The sequence below is a fragment of the Gallus gallus genome, chromosome 3, assembly GCF_016699485.2.
Source record: "Gallus gallus isolate bGalGal1 chromosome 3, bGalGal1.mat.broiler.GRCg7b, whole genome shotgun sequence".
Taxonomy (NCBI): domain Eukaryota; kingdom Metazoa; phylum Chordata; class Aves; order Galliformes; family Phasianidae; genus Gallus; species Gallus gallus.
This window is the reverse complement of record NC_052534.1, coordinates 91,557,715-91,573,631: the sequence shown is the minus strand read 5'-3', so window position 1 is coordinate 91,573,631 and position 15,917 is coordinate 91,557,715. Positions and strand designations below refer to the sequence as shown.

The following is a 15,917-nucleotide window of genomic DNA, read 5'->3' as shown; positions in this document are numbered from 1 at the left end:
TCTAAAATACATAATGAGTATAAGCCAAACTCTACTCCTTTCCTTTTGTTTATTTATTTAAATATTTTTATTTATTGCTAATCCATGTTAAAACAGTTGAGGCTGTATCAATCATTTCTTAGTAGGTGGTACCGTGAGGTTGTGGCAAACTCAGTTTGTTTTTATTAAATCCCTCTCAGAGGTGCCACTTTTCATTCTTACAGTTCTCCAGAAATCAGGTCTGGTGCAATTCTCTGTAATTTTCGGGGTGATCTCAATGTATATTTCAATAATCTCTGAATTCCAGCTGGTTGAGTCCATCTATGAAAATTTGATTGGTGTGAGAATTCTAAGAGAGACTTTTATGCATCCTTAAGCATATTTTGTCAAGGAAATTTTAGGGTCTGTATATAAATTTGTTTTGTTTGTGTATTGTGGCCTTTTCTGTGGCCAGTTACAAGTATGTTAATTAAGCCAAAAAAAATGAGTTAAGAGTTAGTAGAATGCTTCTGAGATACAAAGCTTAGCAAAATCTGTTCTGAGCACAATATTAATTTATTTCTTGTGAACTCCTGTTTTACCTACTGTACTTGGATGCCTGCTCTACAGTTCAGTTTCTATCTCACTTAAAATCTTGCCATTTTGTGTGCATTGTACTCTGTAGGATGATATTGTTAAAATGCAGGAAGAAAATAAAACAGTGGAACTGTGACAACATTCTAGATGTCTCTACGTTAGTACCTCTAATTATGTGTATTGCTGAGCTCTACACAGTGTAGAGAAACAATTTAGAGCTTCTGAAAGAGAGCATCACTGTTGGTGTGCTTGCAACTTCATAATAGGCTTACTTTGCTGAATGTGTATTGAAGCAGTCACTTTTTTTATGTGATAGTCTTCTCTTTGATTTAACAAAACTAGTACCCACTCAAAATTAACTGGAAATCTGTCATGTAACTATTTATATCAGTTATGCAGTTCCACAGTTAGAAATCCACAGATTTAAACAGACAAGAAACCTGACAGCTACACCACAAGAAAAATGTGTGTTCAAATCCTTTGACTTGGGCATTTTTATTGTAAGACTAAATACCTCGAAGTAAAAGTGTTATCTCCAGTTTTGGAGATAATAAAATTCAGATATCTCTCTTGTCTCCAGTTCATTTTTCTATGTGTAATATCTGAATTTTTGCTTTTCCTGTACTATTGGAAGAGCTCAGACTAATAGATATTTGTTTCAGAAATGTTTTGCATAGTGGCATATATGATGTCTGTCATTAGTTCATGTTTACTAGGTCAGTAGACAATGTCACGAAGGCCTAACCCCCTGGAAATTATCTATGGTAATTTTTTTTCTCTTAAGACTTTTAGCTAATCTTGGTCTATTTTTCTGTTTTCTTCATGGCAAGGCTTGTGACATGTTTATATTTAGTTACTGGAATAATAAAACATCCATCTGGTGGTCCCCAAGGTATTAACTTCCTTGCCATTATGAGCTCTTTCTTAATACTAACCAAACCCAGGAAATCCCAGGAAATTATTTTTTAGACTATTTTTATCTCTGAATCACTTTTCTAGGATCATACTATTGTGAATGTAATAAGTCAGATAATCAAGCTGCTTATGGCTTATGTTGTGGCAAGCTGAGAGGAAACCTTAGTGCACAGGAATTTTCTGGTTATTCTGAAGTAAATAACTCACTGTGTATAATCAACTAACTCAAAATACAACAGAGCAGGAGAGATTGAGGTCATATGTGCTGGGATGAAATTGGTGTCTTCCTGATGTGTGTGCATGCGTTGGTGGAGAACTATAATGCTAAATATGACCGGAATGGGGAGCAGTATTTTTTTTTCATGGCATTTATTTAATGAATAGGAATAAAAATTAGAGCAAAAATTACAGGAAAATCACAGTGTAGCTTATGCTTTTTTTTTTTTTTTAAGCAGCATTAGGGTTATCATTCTGATGCAGTTCAAATGCAAAGTTGTTCATGTGAACTTAAAGATATTAAATGGTATAGTTTAAAGCCTTTTGACTGAGTCCCTACTGAAACAAACAGGCTGATGTTTTAGCATGCTTGTGATATATATGCTAAATTTTTGTTCAGTTTGTCTCGCCCCAATTTATAGGAGAGAGAGGAGGTTCTTTGAAATATGTATGCCCAGTGTGAGATTAAGAAACAACGGTTCAAATGTTGGTCCAACCAGTTAATTACAAATGTTAATAAGGGAGATGAAGAAAGGGGAGGACGGACACTATTTTGGATTGGGGTGATGGGGAAGGGAAGGTGAGCGATAGAAAAGATAGAAAGAAGCAAGAATTGGATAAAGCAGGGATAGTCACCACCAGGATCCGGCAGTAGTCCCGTTGCACGACGTTCTGGTGGTCTGAGGCCGAAGGGCAGGAGCAGCGAGGCCGGTCTTGGGCAACGAGAGGGTGCAGGTACCGGATGGGTCCAGGAAGAAGCTGCAGAGTAAGCCTGGGAGGAAGCAGCAGGTCTCAGGTAGCAGGCCCAGGGAAGTCCGTCAGCATACCGTCCGTAGTGAGGGATCTGATGGCAGAAACCCTCTCCTCATGGTTGTTGGACCCTTTTTTATCCTCCTTTTTACCACTTCAGTGGTAAGCAACAACAGAACAAGGGGCAACGGGTGGAAACTGGAACACAGGAAGTTCCATACTAATACAAGGTAGAATTTCTTTACGGTCACATTGACAGGGCATCAGAACAGGCTGGCCAGAGAGGTAGTGGAGTCTCTTTGGAGATATTTAAGACCCATCTGTATACTTTCCTGCGTGACCTACTGTAGGGAACCTGCTTTAGCAAGGGGTTTAAACTTGGTGTTGTCTAGAGGTCCCTTCCAACCACTACAATTCTGTGATTCTGTGATCTTTTGCTGTATGATTTCAGCTAAAGTATTATTCGCATTAATGTAATCTTGAGCATAGTAAAAGCCCTTGACATTGATATAGTTTATTTGATCATTTCAGTTTGAATGAAAATTTAAAGGTTTTTTGAAAAGGCAGAAAAAAATCTAAGAAGTAATCAGCAAAAATACTGTTATGGAATTGACTCTCACAAGCAGGGGATTTTTTTTATATCCTAAATATCAAATATATCCACAGATGCTTGACAAAAAAGGCACTTCTTTAATGCAAAAGCTGAGTGTGCTGAAACAAAGATAGAAACATTCCATCAGCAGAGGAAGATGATGAGCCAGCATGTTCCCTAGCAGGCCAGAAACTCAAAAACAGTGAACTGTGTTTCATATTGAATGAGCTTAATTTGCATAGTGACTTAAACTTTAAATATAGTCAGATCTTCTTCAACCACCAATGAAACCATTGATGTTAGATGTGGCACAAACTGGTGATATTACAGAAGCTGCTGCTTTGAGATAGTCTGTTTCCAGCTGATATGGAAGAGATCAAAGTGTTTGAGTGCTTTTTTTGGTGTTTGGGGGGTTTGTTAGAGTATAATACATCAATTCCATGCATACAGATTTTCATCTCTTGCTGAATTTCTATTCCTTGAGTCTCTGGAGCAAAACTGAGAATAGCATAACTTGTAGGCTGTGTCTATGTCTCTGTCTAGCTTTACCTTGTGTTCTCTTTAACATGCAGTATTAAACCTGGATGATTTCTTCCAGTCACCATTTTGTTGTTGTTGTTGTGTTGATGGAGGACCTCAAAGATCACCTAGTTTCAACCTTTTTAACTCTGTGCAGCAACTTGTATTGCACTTCCTTTTATCTCCCCTTTCAGTATTTCTTACTTCGCTTCCATCTTGGTTTTAAACATAGAGGAATTCTCACATTTCAAAGATGCTGCTGCGTTCAACCCATCATTCACTGTGCTCGGTATTAAATCCAGAGAATGATCTTTGTCTGATAAATGCCCTATAGTGAGTCTTAACATTATAAAGTGCTTTCTTTCTTATAAACATGATATTCTAACCTAGATAATGCAGGAAGCTGATTTAGCTTTTGTGCTACCCAGCTATGAGCATAAACCCAACATCACCTATAGATTTGGGCCAAAGTTGACATTACTTAAACAGTAGTTGTTACGAATAGCAAAGCCTTGGAGTTCTAATATTATCAAAGGATGGACTATTAACTGCACTAAACTTCTACATCCATAAAATATTATGAAGCATACACATCCAGTCAACTATACTTAAAAATTTCTTAATTCAAGATGACACTTCTCCAAAAGTCATGTGAAATAATATACTGTATCTGTCATGTTTTTATTATTGCATATGATCATACAGTAAATATTTTGAGGCAGTGGTGCTTCAGTATTCTGTAACCTCACTATGGCAATATTTTATTTCTCTTAGTTTACATTCTAGGAACCAAATGAGCCAATCCTTTTTCTTTGTTTCTCTCTTTTTTTTAAAAAAAAAGAAATTATGAAAGATTTTTTTTTAAGTATGAGGTAATATTCAAACTGGTAGTCACGTCAACTGTAAACTGTCCGTTTTCTGTTTCCATGAAAGAATACTGTTTTCTGTTGCAGTTTTCATAATTCTGATTGTTTTTGTAAACTCCGAGTGGAAAAATCTGCTGTAACAACAGACTTTTGTGTGCACAGTAATAAACATACAATTACACACTTCTGTAGCTTTGCTTCTTTGCATCCTAGAGAAGCATTCAGAAGTATTCTGTGCATTTTTTTATTATTATCCTGGAATAAACAAATCGTTTCCATAGTTTTGTTGCTGGGGGACACATGTAGGAGTATGCGTGCATGCATTTTAGGCAATCAGATTATTTCTAAGACAGTCTTTTTGAGTGTCATCAAAGTCTGTATTTTATTATTTCTTTCTTCCAATACATTAGAATATGACTCTTTATAACTTGAATTTAAAACTTGTATTCATTGTTGTTTTGAAGCTCTAACTTAATAACAGTTCCAAAATTTAGTCATGATGTAGAGCATGTACTACATAATATTAGATGACTAAACAGCTAACAGGAAACTGGCATGTAGGAATACTTAAAGGTTCCTTTAAAATCCAACACTAAGCCTTATTTCATTCTTACATATGCCCTCTGATCCCTTACAATGCTTCTTCAACTTGCCATGGCACTTTTCACCAAAATCACTACAGGGCATAACTTTGTTAATAAACTGTTTTCAGAGGTGTTGTTTTACTTAAAACCAAGACTAAAGATCTACAAAAAGCTTGAAGCTTGATGTGGGCCAGCAGTGTTTGCTTGCAGCCTGAAAGGCCAACTGTACCCTGGACTGCGTCAAAAGACCACCAGCAGGTCATCCTCTACACTGGCTTGTGAGGTCCCACTTGCAATACTGCATCCAGGCCTAGGACCTCCAGCACAAAAATGATGTGGAGCTGTTGGAGTGGGTACAGAGGAGAGCCACAAAAATGATCAGAGGGCTGGAATATCTCTCCTACAATGAAAGGCTGAGAGAGCTGAGCTTGTTCAGCCTGAGGAAGAGAAGCCTCTGGGGACACATCTTGGTAGGCTTCCAGTAGTTAAAGGGAGCTTATAAGCAAGAAGGAGACTAACTTTTTACACACGTAGATAGTGAGTGATAGGACAAGGGGAAATGGTTTTAAACTAAAAGAGGAGAGATTTAGATTAGACACTGGGAGAAAATTCTTTATGAAAGGGATGGTGAGGCACTGAAACACGTCTCAGAAAAGCTGTGGATGCCCCATCTCTGGAGGTGTTCAAGGTCAGGTTGGATGGGGCTTTGGGCAGCCTGATCTGGTGGGTGGTAACTGTCCAGAGCACAGAGGATATTTAAGAAGATATTTAAGGTCCCTTCCAACCTAAGCCATTCTGTTATAATCATGTATAACCAAAGGCTCAGATTTTCCTTCCAGACCTGAAAAAAAAATGCCTTATCACTATTCCTAGTTTCAGCTTCATAACTCTTTGAAGAAAAGAGAGATGAAGAGATAGCATTTTATCATACAATGGACATTCATATGTCTCTGTCCATATTGGTAGTCCAGCATAATTAGTTCTTTGGTTTCCTGATTAATGTTGCTTTTAATTGTTTTCTAATTTAGTATTAACAAGTTAGTTTTAGGCCCATTTCCTTTCTCTCTTTGGAATAGCTTCACCATTTACTTAATGTGCTGGTATTTCTTCTTATGGTTGGAGAGCAGATAAAAAGGCCCTCATTGCAAATATTTTTTTCCTTTCTGTTGTTAATCTTGCATCTCCCCAGCCTTAGGTTTGTTATCTTCCTTTTCTTTCCTCTTCTGTAACCCTGGAACAGGTCTCATTATTGTGTATAGACACTCCTCTTTTGAAACTTACTACTGTTAAAATAGTTTATGGAGCTGATGACTTTTTTGGATTAATGATGATCAAACTAATAAGTTAATTTTTTGTGTTCAACATTTTTTTATGTTATACGGCTCTAGTTTCAGAGTTCTGGTGTGTGGAATATGCTACTGGCATTCAGAATCTATAGCTGTGTATTGACATTTGTTTAAACTATGTTGCATCCTTCTTTTGATTTCTCTCAGTCTTTGTTGTTAGCTGTGTAATACCATTCTTTCAAAAGCATTTGATCCCTTAGCTATGTGTTGTGTTGTTAATCTGTATTATTCTGTAGCCTTGGCTCAGCCTTCCCTGTCTTTCTTTGTCGCTAATGCTTCTCTCATTCTTGGCTCAGCTGTTTGTGGCTTCTAGTTCCTCCAGTGCTCTGTGCTGTCCATGCCTTTCCTCTTTTTGCTTTGCTGATTTCTGCATTCCTAACTCTATCTCCTCATCAGAAGATCAGTCTGACAGTCTTCTGTGCTGATTCATCTCAATTTTTTTTTTCACTTTCACATTCAAAAATAAATCCATGATCTCCAGAAAATCTCCGCTGTGTTCATTCAGTTCCATCACCACTGTGCTCTTAATGGTAGAACAGTCAGTTACCTACAGGCATCTTACTGTGGAGGTTGGGGAAATGATGTTTATGTTTGGAATTCACCTTATCTGGACTATTCTGTTTACTCATTGTCTTGAAGAATTAAGGTAAATTAAAAAGATGCAGAGAAAAATAAGTACAGTGACAGGAACAAGAAGTCAGTGACACAAGGTTGCTAAGTTGTTTTTACTGTAACTGTTTGGAGATGTGGGAAAAAAATGACTAAAAAAGCATGAGGGTAAGTAACAAGAAAGAAAACTTTGAGCCTAAATCGAATGTTGGCAAAAATAACTATGTAACCAGTAGTGAATTATTTGAAGCTGAACATGAAGAAGTTCTTACCCACCAGGGGAGTAGGGCTCTGAAATAGCCTCTCTGAGGAGTTATTGGGGGCAAAAAGAGGGGCCAAAATGAGATTTAATGTCTGGCAACACTAGCCTAAGCCTCAGAAACAGGGAGCATGCAACTAAATTAATTTCATCTCTCTGGACGTTATCTTATATCTAATAAAATCCATTGCTGTCTATATTGTTGTTACCTAATCTTCTTTTATGTTTCTATTTGGAATTCTTCAGTATTATGCTGGACCCTCTTTAAAGCAGTTTCTCCTGCACCCAGCTGAAACTATTGACTCCAGTTATGCTGATAAGTGAAACACTGGTAGGGAGTGTGCTGTTTGCACTGAAATCCAATCACTTCTCCTACTGCATTGATAGCAGGTCCCTAGTATGATTTTGGCCTGGGAAAGGTAATGGGTGCCAAGTGATTCCTTAGTATTTTAGAAGTGTTTGGTATCATCCGTTCTCTAATGTAAATATTACTGCTACTTACAAGACTCCAGTAACCCCTTTATAAGCATGTATTAGACATCAGATTGCATCCTGCCTTAACCTGATAGAACGTGATCGCATGTTTTCTTTGTAATGTTGGTGCTCTTTCTACTCCACTGTATGACTGTGCCTGTAACTGCCTTTACATCTATAGTTCCAGTGTCTCTGAGAGATCCTCCTTATCAGTCCTCCATTCTTTCTGTCACGATTTCCTAACCAGTTACCCACTCTCTGTCCCTTTTCAGTTGTTGGATACTGTTTTGTGCAAAAACCTCATAACAACCTTTCCCAGATCCATCTCTTTTTGCCTTACTGTGTCATTTATTTGTCAACAAATTATGAATTCAAGCTGAAAATTTTAGAATAGAATTTGAAACTGTTGCTGATCACTACAGAGCATGTGATTTCCGAGTTGAATTTCTTCAGCAGTTCTCACCTTCCTGTAGGGTGTTCTCTGAATACAGTTGCAGAGATGCAGCTTTTTATTTCCATCTCCACTTTTGTCCAGACTTTTGTCCTGTTATGATTCAATTGTTGCAATATCCTTCTCTCTGACCTTTGCAAATTCAATATTCCTTTACTCTCATCTAGATTGAGTTCTGACTTCAAAGTTAATTTCCTTCCCTGTCACTTTTCCTGTATCATCCTCCTTTAAGTTAAGAATGTCTCTGAGCTCAAACAGAAGTGAAAGAACACCCCTGTCAGATCCAGCTTTGATCTTGTTCTTGTGAACACTACAGATTGAACTTAGTGGTTCACCTGCTGATTCAAACTTAAGTCATTTATCTGTCTGTCTTCAAGCCTCGTCATAGCCCAGTGTTGCTGCATTCCTTAAGTCAGAATGTTAGGTCTTTAGTTGCTACTGGCCTGAGCTCTAACTCTAATTTAAAAGTTATCCCTGTCATTAGGAGTGAGTGTGTTGCCCTCAGAATTTACTATGGGATATTTATTTTCCTGCACTATGCTGTCTATGTTCAAAAGGAATGTGCTGGATTCAACAGAAAATGTGTCTCTTTGATGCTTGTGGTTCCTAACTTCTATCCAAAATATTGCTTAGTATGCCTTAATTCTCAAAATATGAAGGAGAAGGGGCAGCAATCACTGTAAGAACTAGACCTATTAAATCCCTAATAACAATTAAGAATTCTTAACTTTTGCTAAACGGATCCTATAGCCAAATTCCACCTTTAAAGCTTTGACTGTGATGCTGTAACGTATTTAACTCAGAATGAGCTCTAATTAACTTGTTGCTTCTACTCTCTATTTATGCAAGGATCCAAATCTTGCTCTGAGCATTGTGAGCACATCAAAAAAAGAAATATAATGCCTCATCTCATTCTTGATAATGTTTATCCACAATTTAGTGCACCCTTACTTCTTATTGGCCCTTACTTTATTGAACTCTGACCTAATCTTAGCTCTACCAGTAGCCCAGTCACCCTTTCAGTCCTAGGTAAATTGATTTATTTCTGCAGAAAGAATAACCATCCTGGCTTCTCATGGGACTGCTAGTGAGCTTAGCATTTTAATTAGAATTACACTCTCAGACTTGCTTTATTACCACAGTGCATACTTGTCCACCTTACTAGACCAACAGTTAAATCAAGCTCTTTAATTAAAGTTATTAGTTAAAGCTCAGCAATGGCCATGAGCCGTTCAGTTTGAACATTAATCTTCACTGTGAGAGCAGACACATGCAAGAACTGTCACAGAGCAGAACTGCTCAGTTAATATAGCTTAAATCAAAACCACGATCAGAGAGGTTTATTAATTCACTAATGACAGATTGCTGGTAATACATGATCAGTGTTAACATTACAACAAGTGAACTACAACATTAGACAACTGCAATATATTCATGAACACCTCAAAGTCCTAAATGCTCTTTTATGATTAACCCTCCGAATTCTTAATTGCATTTACAGGCATGCATGCACATAAAGTATGTAAGTGTATGTTTTCCACCACCTCCTGTTGGAGATGTGGGTATTCCAGTTGTGTGTGTACTTGTGCAAGCCCACTGGTACATAAATTGGCAAGAAATCCCCACCACAAGGCCAGGTGTGCACAAAGTGATACATCTTTACTGGTTGCACCCTATGCTGTCACCCCCATAGATGATTGCAGGATAGTTGCAGTATCAATGACAAGGCTGCTCAATCTGGCCCCAGCAGAGTGGGTGCCAACAAGGTGGTTTCTAGTGGAAACAAGTTGGATTTTGACTACTGCAGTTTCCAGTCCAAACTCTCTCCCTGCTATTGCTTTTAAACTTCTTAAGGTGATGACTTTGTTTCAAAAATCTTTGTGAAGGTTTTCTGTTGCTGTTGAATTGAACAATTGATTGTCCTACTCTTTGACATATCCATTTGGGAACTGGTGATAGTCTTCCTTTTTAATATGGTAGTTTGGGGCAAGCATCATTCAGGCAGTTTGGTGTGTTCAATCTATGCATACACACCCTATCTACACTTACAATTGTATCTTAGCAGATGTTCTTCAAGTCATTTGCTAAAGATGGCCACTAAAACCAATTAAATCTTCATTGCTGCTGGCACCAGTTTTAATTTCTTACTCAAACATTTGCAGGACCAAAAAATTAACATAGTTCTTCAGCCTACTCTGTATTTTTTCATGAACTTTAATTATAAACTCAATAATAATCCTTTCTAATAAAAGCCCAGTGTGTTCCATTATAGGTAAACAATTAACATTTGCATCTGTTCACTGTTACAGCTCTCATCCTAAATTAACGAGCAATAACTGAGGTTTTCAGTCCCTGCGAATGCTATATAATAGTGATAACAAATATTTGTGACACTTGATATAGTTGTTTTTCAAAGCATAGATGTTTGCATCTGCCTAGATCCCTTAATTGTTTTCTATCATTTTGTCTGTTTGTTGATTTATTTTTTTTAATTTCTACAGAACCAGCAGAGTTCATGTGGTTGCTTAATTATCTAGCTGTCCATTTAACCACTGAGAACTCTATTTGAGCTCCTCTGTAAGATGATACTTTTTGGCAGAGTTTTTATGCCAGCAGCATAGAACTCCTCTCATCTCTAATGCTGGAGACTTATCCAACCTCAGCACTTTGTGTGGCAGTTCCAGTCACTTCTTCCTATTTCTTTACATAATGTAAAGGAAGTAGAAGGTAGTATGTTGAATGTGTTATTCGTTCAGTTTGATTTTTAAGTGACAAAAGCTTTAGCTATGCATTATACAAACGGTACAAAAAATTTTGAGGAAGGTAGAAAGGAAAGATAAGAAGGAAAGGAAAAGAAAGAAAAGGAAAAGAAGACGGAAAAATAAAACTACCTTGACTGTTGCATGTTCATATGGTATGTCGCCTACCAAGGAAAACAATTTTTACAATTTTTCAGCTTCAAAAAAAACCAGACCCACGTTTCATTTATCAAAGCAGAGACTTTATCAAATCATAGAATCATAGAGTAGCTTGGATTGGAAGGGACTTTAAAGATCATCTAGTTCCAACTCCTAAAAGGAAAATGCATAATAGATGAACACTGCTTACCCTCTCAGTCAGTACTCTCTCAGTCATTAGTATCCTTGATTAATTGACTGATCTGGAATGACAATTGAGTCATAGGGCTATTATTTTGCAAGCTCCTTTACTATGGTTTAGATGAATTCAAAACCAGCAGAAATAGTTTGTGTTAATTCACTTATAGGTTCTATTGAACAGGTGCACGCATGACCCACAAAGATCCTGCCAGCTCTGTAATTGCTAACAATTAGCTAATTTTTCAAGGTGGATGTCCAGCAAACTCACCACTAACCTCAAACGCATGAAAATTATTTCAGTTTTACTACTGTATCAGTGGCCAAAATCAGCGTTTTACATTTTTAGTATAATTCTGCAAATTATTCTGCATCAGACATTCAGACACATGTGATATCATATAAATTAGAATGTGAAATTAATATCTGTACCTAGCAGTAAATTAAACAGTGTTGGTCCAAGCACTATAACTCAGTTACCAATATGGTTATGTTCTTTGAAAGTTCCTTCATATTATTCTCACCTAGCACTTTCCCAGGGAATTAATGGATGCCATTGAAGAATTACTTTAGTCTAGACGACTGTAGATTGGATGTGGCTCTAGCATTTACTATTACATGTGTGTCTGGTCTATGCTAGCTGGCCTCAGTGTCAAAGGCCCTTGCACTCTTTAGCTAATTAGTATAAACATAGCCAGTGTCCTTGTCCTATAAAAACAGTGATATCTGTGCTGGCTACTGCAGTAACAGATCTTCAACCGAAATCTCTGTAGTTCCGTTTTGACCACTGTGCTTGTAGAAGGGTGCTGTGGGTATTCAGTTACCATTAATTAAGGAATTTCCACCATGTAATCCAATATGCATACTCATAAATCTCAATGATTTCAGTGTCATACTCTGTGTATAGCACTGTAGCACCATCTTGTGTGAGCTGCAAATAGATTTCAGCATTTGTATTCAGGAACCTTCAAGTGTATCTCTAACGATTTCATTTAAAACAGTTTAGATTTTGACTGTATGCTCTAAAAATCAATTACACTGGAGTTTGAAAAAGTCATGCTTTCACATCCATAGAATATAGCATCTATTGTAATACAGTATACTAAGTATCCACCAGAGATTATGTAAAACTTCAGCGTGGAGAGGTATATGAGGTACAAGATGCCATAATCTGAAGACGGTAAGTATGCATTATATGTGGTTTACACTACTAACATGCATAAATAAAGCACGGAGATTAAAATCTTGTTGAGAAAAATGAGAAAGAGCTGCTAGGAAATATAAAATAGCTGACAGTAATATAGTTTAATAATGCTTTTAAGTGATAGTAGGTAGTAAACGGGGCAAGGACTTGGAAATCAGTGTTCATAAAGAGTTGTGGTGCTTTCAGGTTTCTGCATGCATGGAAGGATACACATGTAGAGGCAGTACTTTCAAAGCAGCTCTTGTGTATCAGCAAAATGGAAAAAAATAGCTATGCTCTTTGCACATACGTTTGTTATCGTCATCTTCTTTGATTCTTTTTTGAGGTTTGTATTTGGGGTGGGGATTTTTCCTCTTTCTTTTGAATTGATAAAAGTAACCAGAAAAACAGTTCTGGGGGTATTGATTGCTGAGGGCAGACTGACAAAAAAACAATTTAGTGGTATGTCTCTCATAATCCCTTACAGCTCTGTACTTGAAATGTGTAGACTAGGAGGAGTATGGGTTTCTGCTTTTGCAGTAGAGTTTTGGCAACAAACATTACTTGCAGATGCAGCTAATGCTGAATACGTTTAATTTTTCATGCTTGATCATTTGTGCAGCCACCATGTCCATATAAACAATATATCCTGCATTATTTCCACATAGCTGTGTAGAGGTCTTCATTATTTCCTCTTAACTAGTCTTCCATTGCACCCCTTAGGTACTTATTTTCACTTTGGGATATGATTAGGCCAGGGATTAAAGTAAGTCAGTCAATATTAAACCAATGAGACTGCCTCCTATAGTTCATGCAGTTAAAGGAATTGAGAGCAACCAATTATTACCAAATTGAAGATGATCACTTATACTACAGGTTCAATAGTATGAAATGTTGAGAAATTGCCTAAAAATTTTAAAATGAATGGAGAGTGGATAATGATAGATGACTTCCAAACTAGATCAGAAGTTTTATTATATGATTCCAACACCAAGAACTGAAGGAGTTAAGGAGAATAAAAACCATTTGTATAATTGGTCTAAAATACCACTGTGCAAGCCAAGGACATCAAGCAATAATCTGTTCTTTCTGCTAGCGTATTTTGTGGGGTTTTTTTACAACATGCTAGATATACTAAAATCCTAAATACTGTAAACCCAGTGGAAGGAGATGTGCTGTGAATATTTTGAATTTTACTATTCTGTATCCTGAATATTGATTAAAAAATTAAAAAATTAAAAATTTAAGTTTGCACTTTTTGTCAAGAAACTATCACAGGGAAGACATACTAAAACTAAGCAAAAACCTAAAGTTGTTGTGCACTTTTTCATGAGTTATTTGAACTTTCTCCAACACACCACTTTTGTTCCCACTGTCTGTTTTCTCTGTATGGATCATACAGAGAAAACTGCTGATCTTTATTTAGTGCATAGTGCTGTTTCATGAACTAAGTTATGCTGATAGGCCGGAATCCAATTTTCCCTTACTAAGAGCAGGGCTAACCAAGGTTTTTTTTTCATTTGCAGTTTATACATTTTAGATAAATTATTCTGATATCTTTGTTACTGTTTTCTACTGCCTTTTAAGAATATTTTATTCAAGGATTTATTGTCTGTGCAATTTAGTAATTTTTATTTGATGTGATTTCTTTCACTTCAGGTAACTCTACAAGCAATCCAGTAGAAGTAACAGCACTTTATTCATTTGAAGGACAACAGCCAGGTGACTTGACATTCAAAGCTGGAGACAAAATCATAGTCACAACCAAAACAGGTTCACAGTTTGATTGGTGGGAAGGAAGAATAGGAGGACAAACTGGCATCTTTCCAGCCAATTATGTTGCCATAAGTAATGACTAAATCTATACAGAAGAAAATGTTGAAGCAACAACAAATTTACACTGAAACATATATTTTAACTTTTCAGATTTTAGCTAAATGAGGTTCTAGATCCAGACTATTCCAGCATAACATTGAAATACATTTAGTGGCCTTAGCTTTCCCTTAAGCTTATTTCTTAAATAAACATTAGGTGATGGTCATTTTATGGTGAAGTTTCACTTTTGAGCCAAGTTACTGTATAAAAAGTACTCCCATTTGTGTCTAGTTTCAGTTCTGTTGTGCTATATACATTTATTTTGCAAATGAGGGAAAAGTTACAAATATTTTAAAACTAGATGTGTCTCTGTAATAAATATTCTGAAATCTGCATCAAGTTATCTGAGTTGGAGTTCTTCACTTTTACTAAATGTGCAGATACTTTTTTGCAGGTATGGCATAGGAATTTGCCTTCATATTAAAAGTACTTCTAGCATTGCAGTTTTTCTTAGTAACTACTTTAGCTCTGGTCCCCAGTGTTTGTCATTGTTAAACATACAAATATCTTTCAGACAGCTCAGTATCAGCTAAGCAGCTCAGCTTCTCTAATAACTTCTCCTATATTGCCCTCATCTTTGAAGAATTTAAGCACTTCTAGAAGTTTGTTTAATAAAATGCATGCCAGAAAAAGATACAGTTTACATGATGTCTATTGATTCCTATAGGAACTTGTTTTACAGATGGGAAACACAACAAAGAACACCCCTCTGGTTCACAAATGAGCTTATATAATTCTTCCTGCTGCTTCTTATTTAAGGTTGTTTGTTTTTGTTTTTTTTTATATATATTTGATCTTGTTTATCTTTAATGAAGCAGTAACATAGGGTAAATTATGAATAAATTATTGGTAAGACAATATTTTTGTAGAATATATGTACTATTAGTAATGTATGTAGCACTGTAGCTCTCAGATTTCAACTTCATTCTGAGTACAGACCCCGAAGCTAGATAATTCCACATGGAAAAAAAATCACACTTCAGTTATCCAGTATAAGCTGAAGCATCCAGTAGCAGAATTGTGCTGTAGTACTTCAGTAGTTATTTCCAGAACACTAGCTTGTTTTTTCAGCCAGCATAGTTGCCTTTGTATAGGATTGTTATAGCTTGTTAACTCATCTCAAGTGTCTGCTTCCATGAAACACAGAATTTATGAACTTGCACATAAAAAGATTTTAAGTGTATATTTTATGAATAAAATCTTATTATTGTTTATGTAAATTCAGTTTCCTGGACTGATTTTGCTTCAGGAAAAGTGAGGGTCGTCTAATCTAAGTGTTCATGATAGTCTGTAGACTCTGGAGTTTAGCACTGATTAATTACTAAATCCAATGTGAAAGGGAAATATTAAATGAGAAGTGTATCTTATACTTCAGTAATTCTTTTCTTCCTCTAAATGCAGTATAGGAGAGAAAATTCAGTGATTAGCCTAATGCAAGGAATTACATTTGTTGTTAAAAAGAAAACTCGAAGCAATACAAAACTGTATGATTTAGTGGAGGGTTGTTAGGGTAGTATGGTTAGGTCATGGTTGGACTCGATGATCTTTAAGGTCTTTTCCAACCTGAGTGATTCTCTGATTCTATACTGCCTGATTCTGTATGCCTTTGACATAAACTAGATCAACCT

The 15,917-nt window shown here is 36.4% G+C and overlaps 1 protein-coding gene across 3 annotated transcripts in view; it reads left to right on the top strand.

The window, feature by feature from the left end:
• Positions 1-15,509, top strand: part of SH3YL1 (SH3 and SYLF domain containing 1) — a 40,064-nt gene extending 24,555 nt beyond the window's left edge. For all 3 annotated transcript variants that reach the window (XM_419926.7, XM_015284931.2, XM_040697620.2), the window contains exon 10: positions 14,074-15,509. In XM_419926.7, coding sequence (XP_419926.2) covers positions 14,074-14,273 — 200 coding nt within the window. In that variant the 3' untranslated portion in view covers positions 14,274-15,509. The remainder of the gene's footprint in view (positions 1-14,073) is intronic.
• The last annotated feature ends 408 nt before the right edge of the window (positions 15,510-15,917 follow it).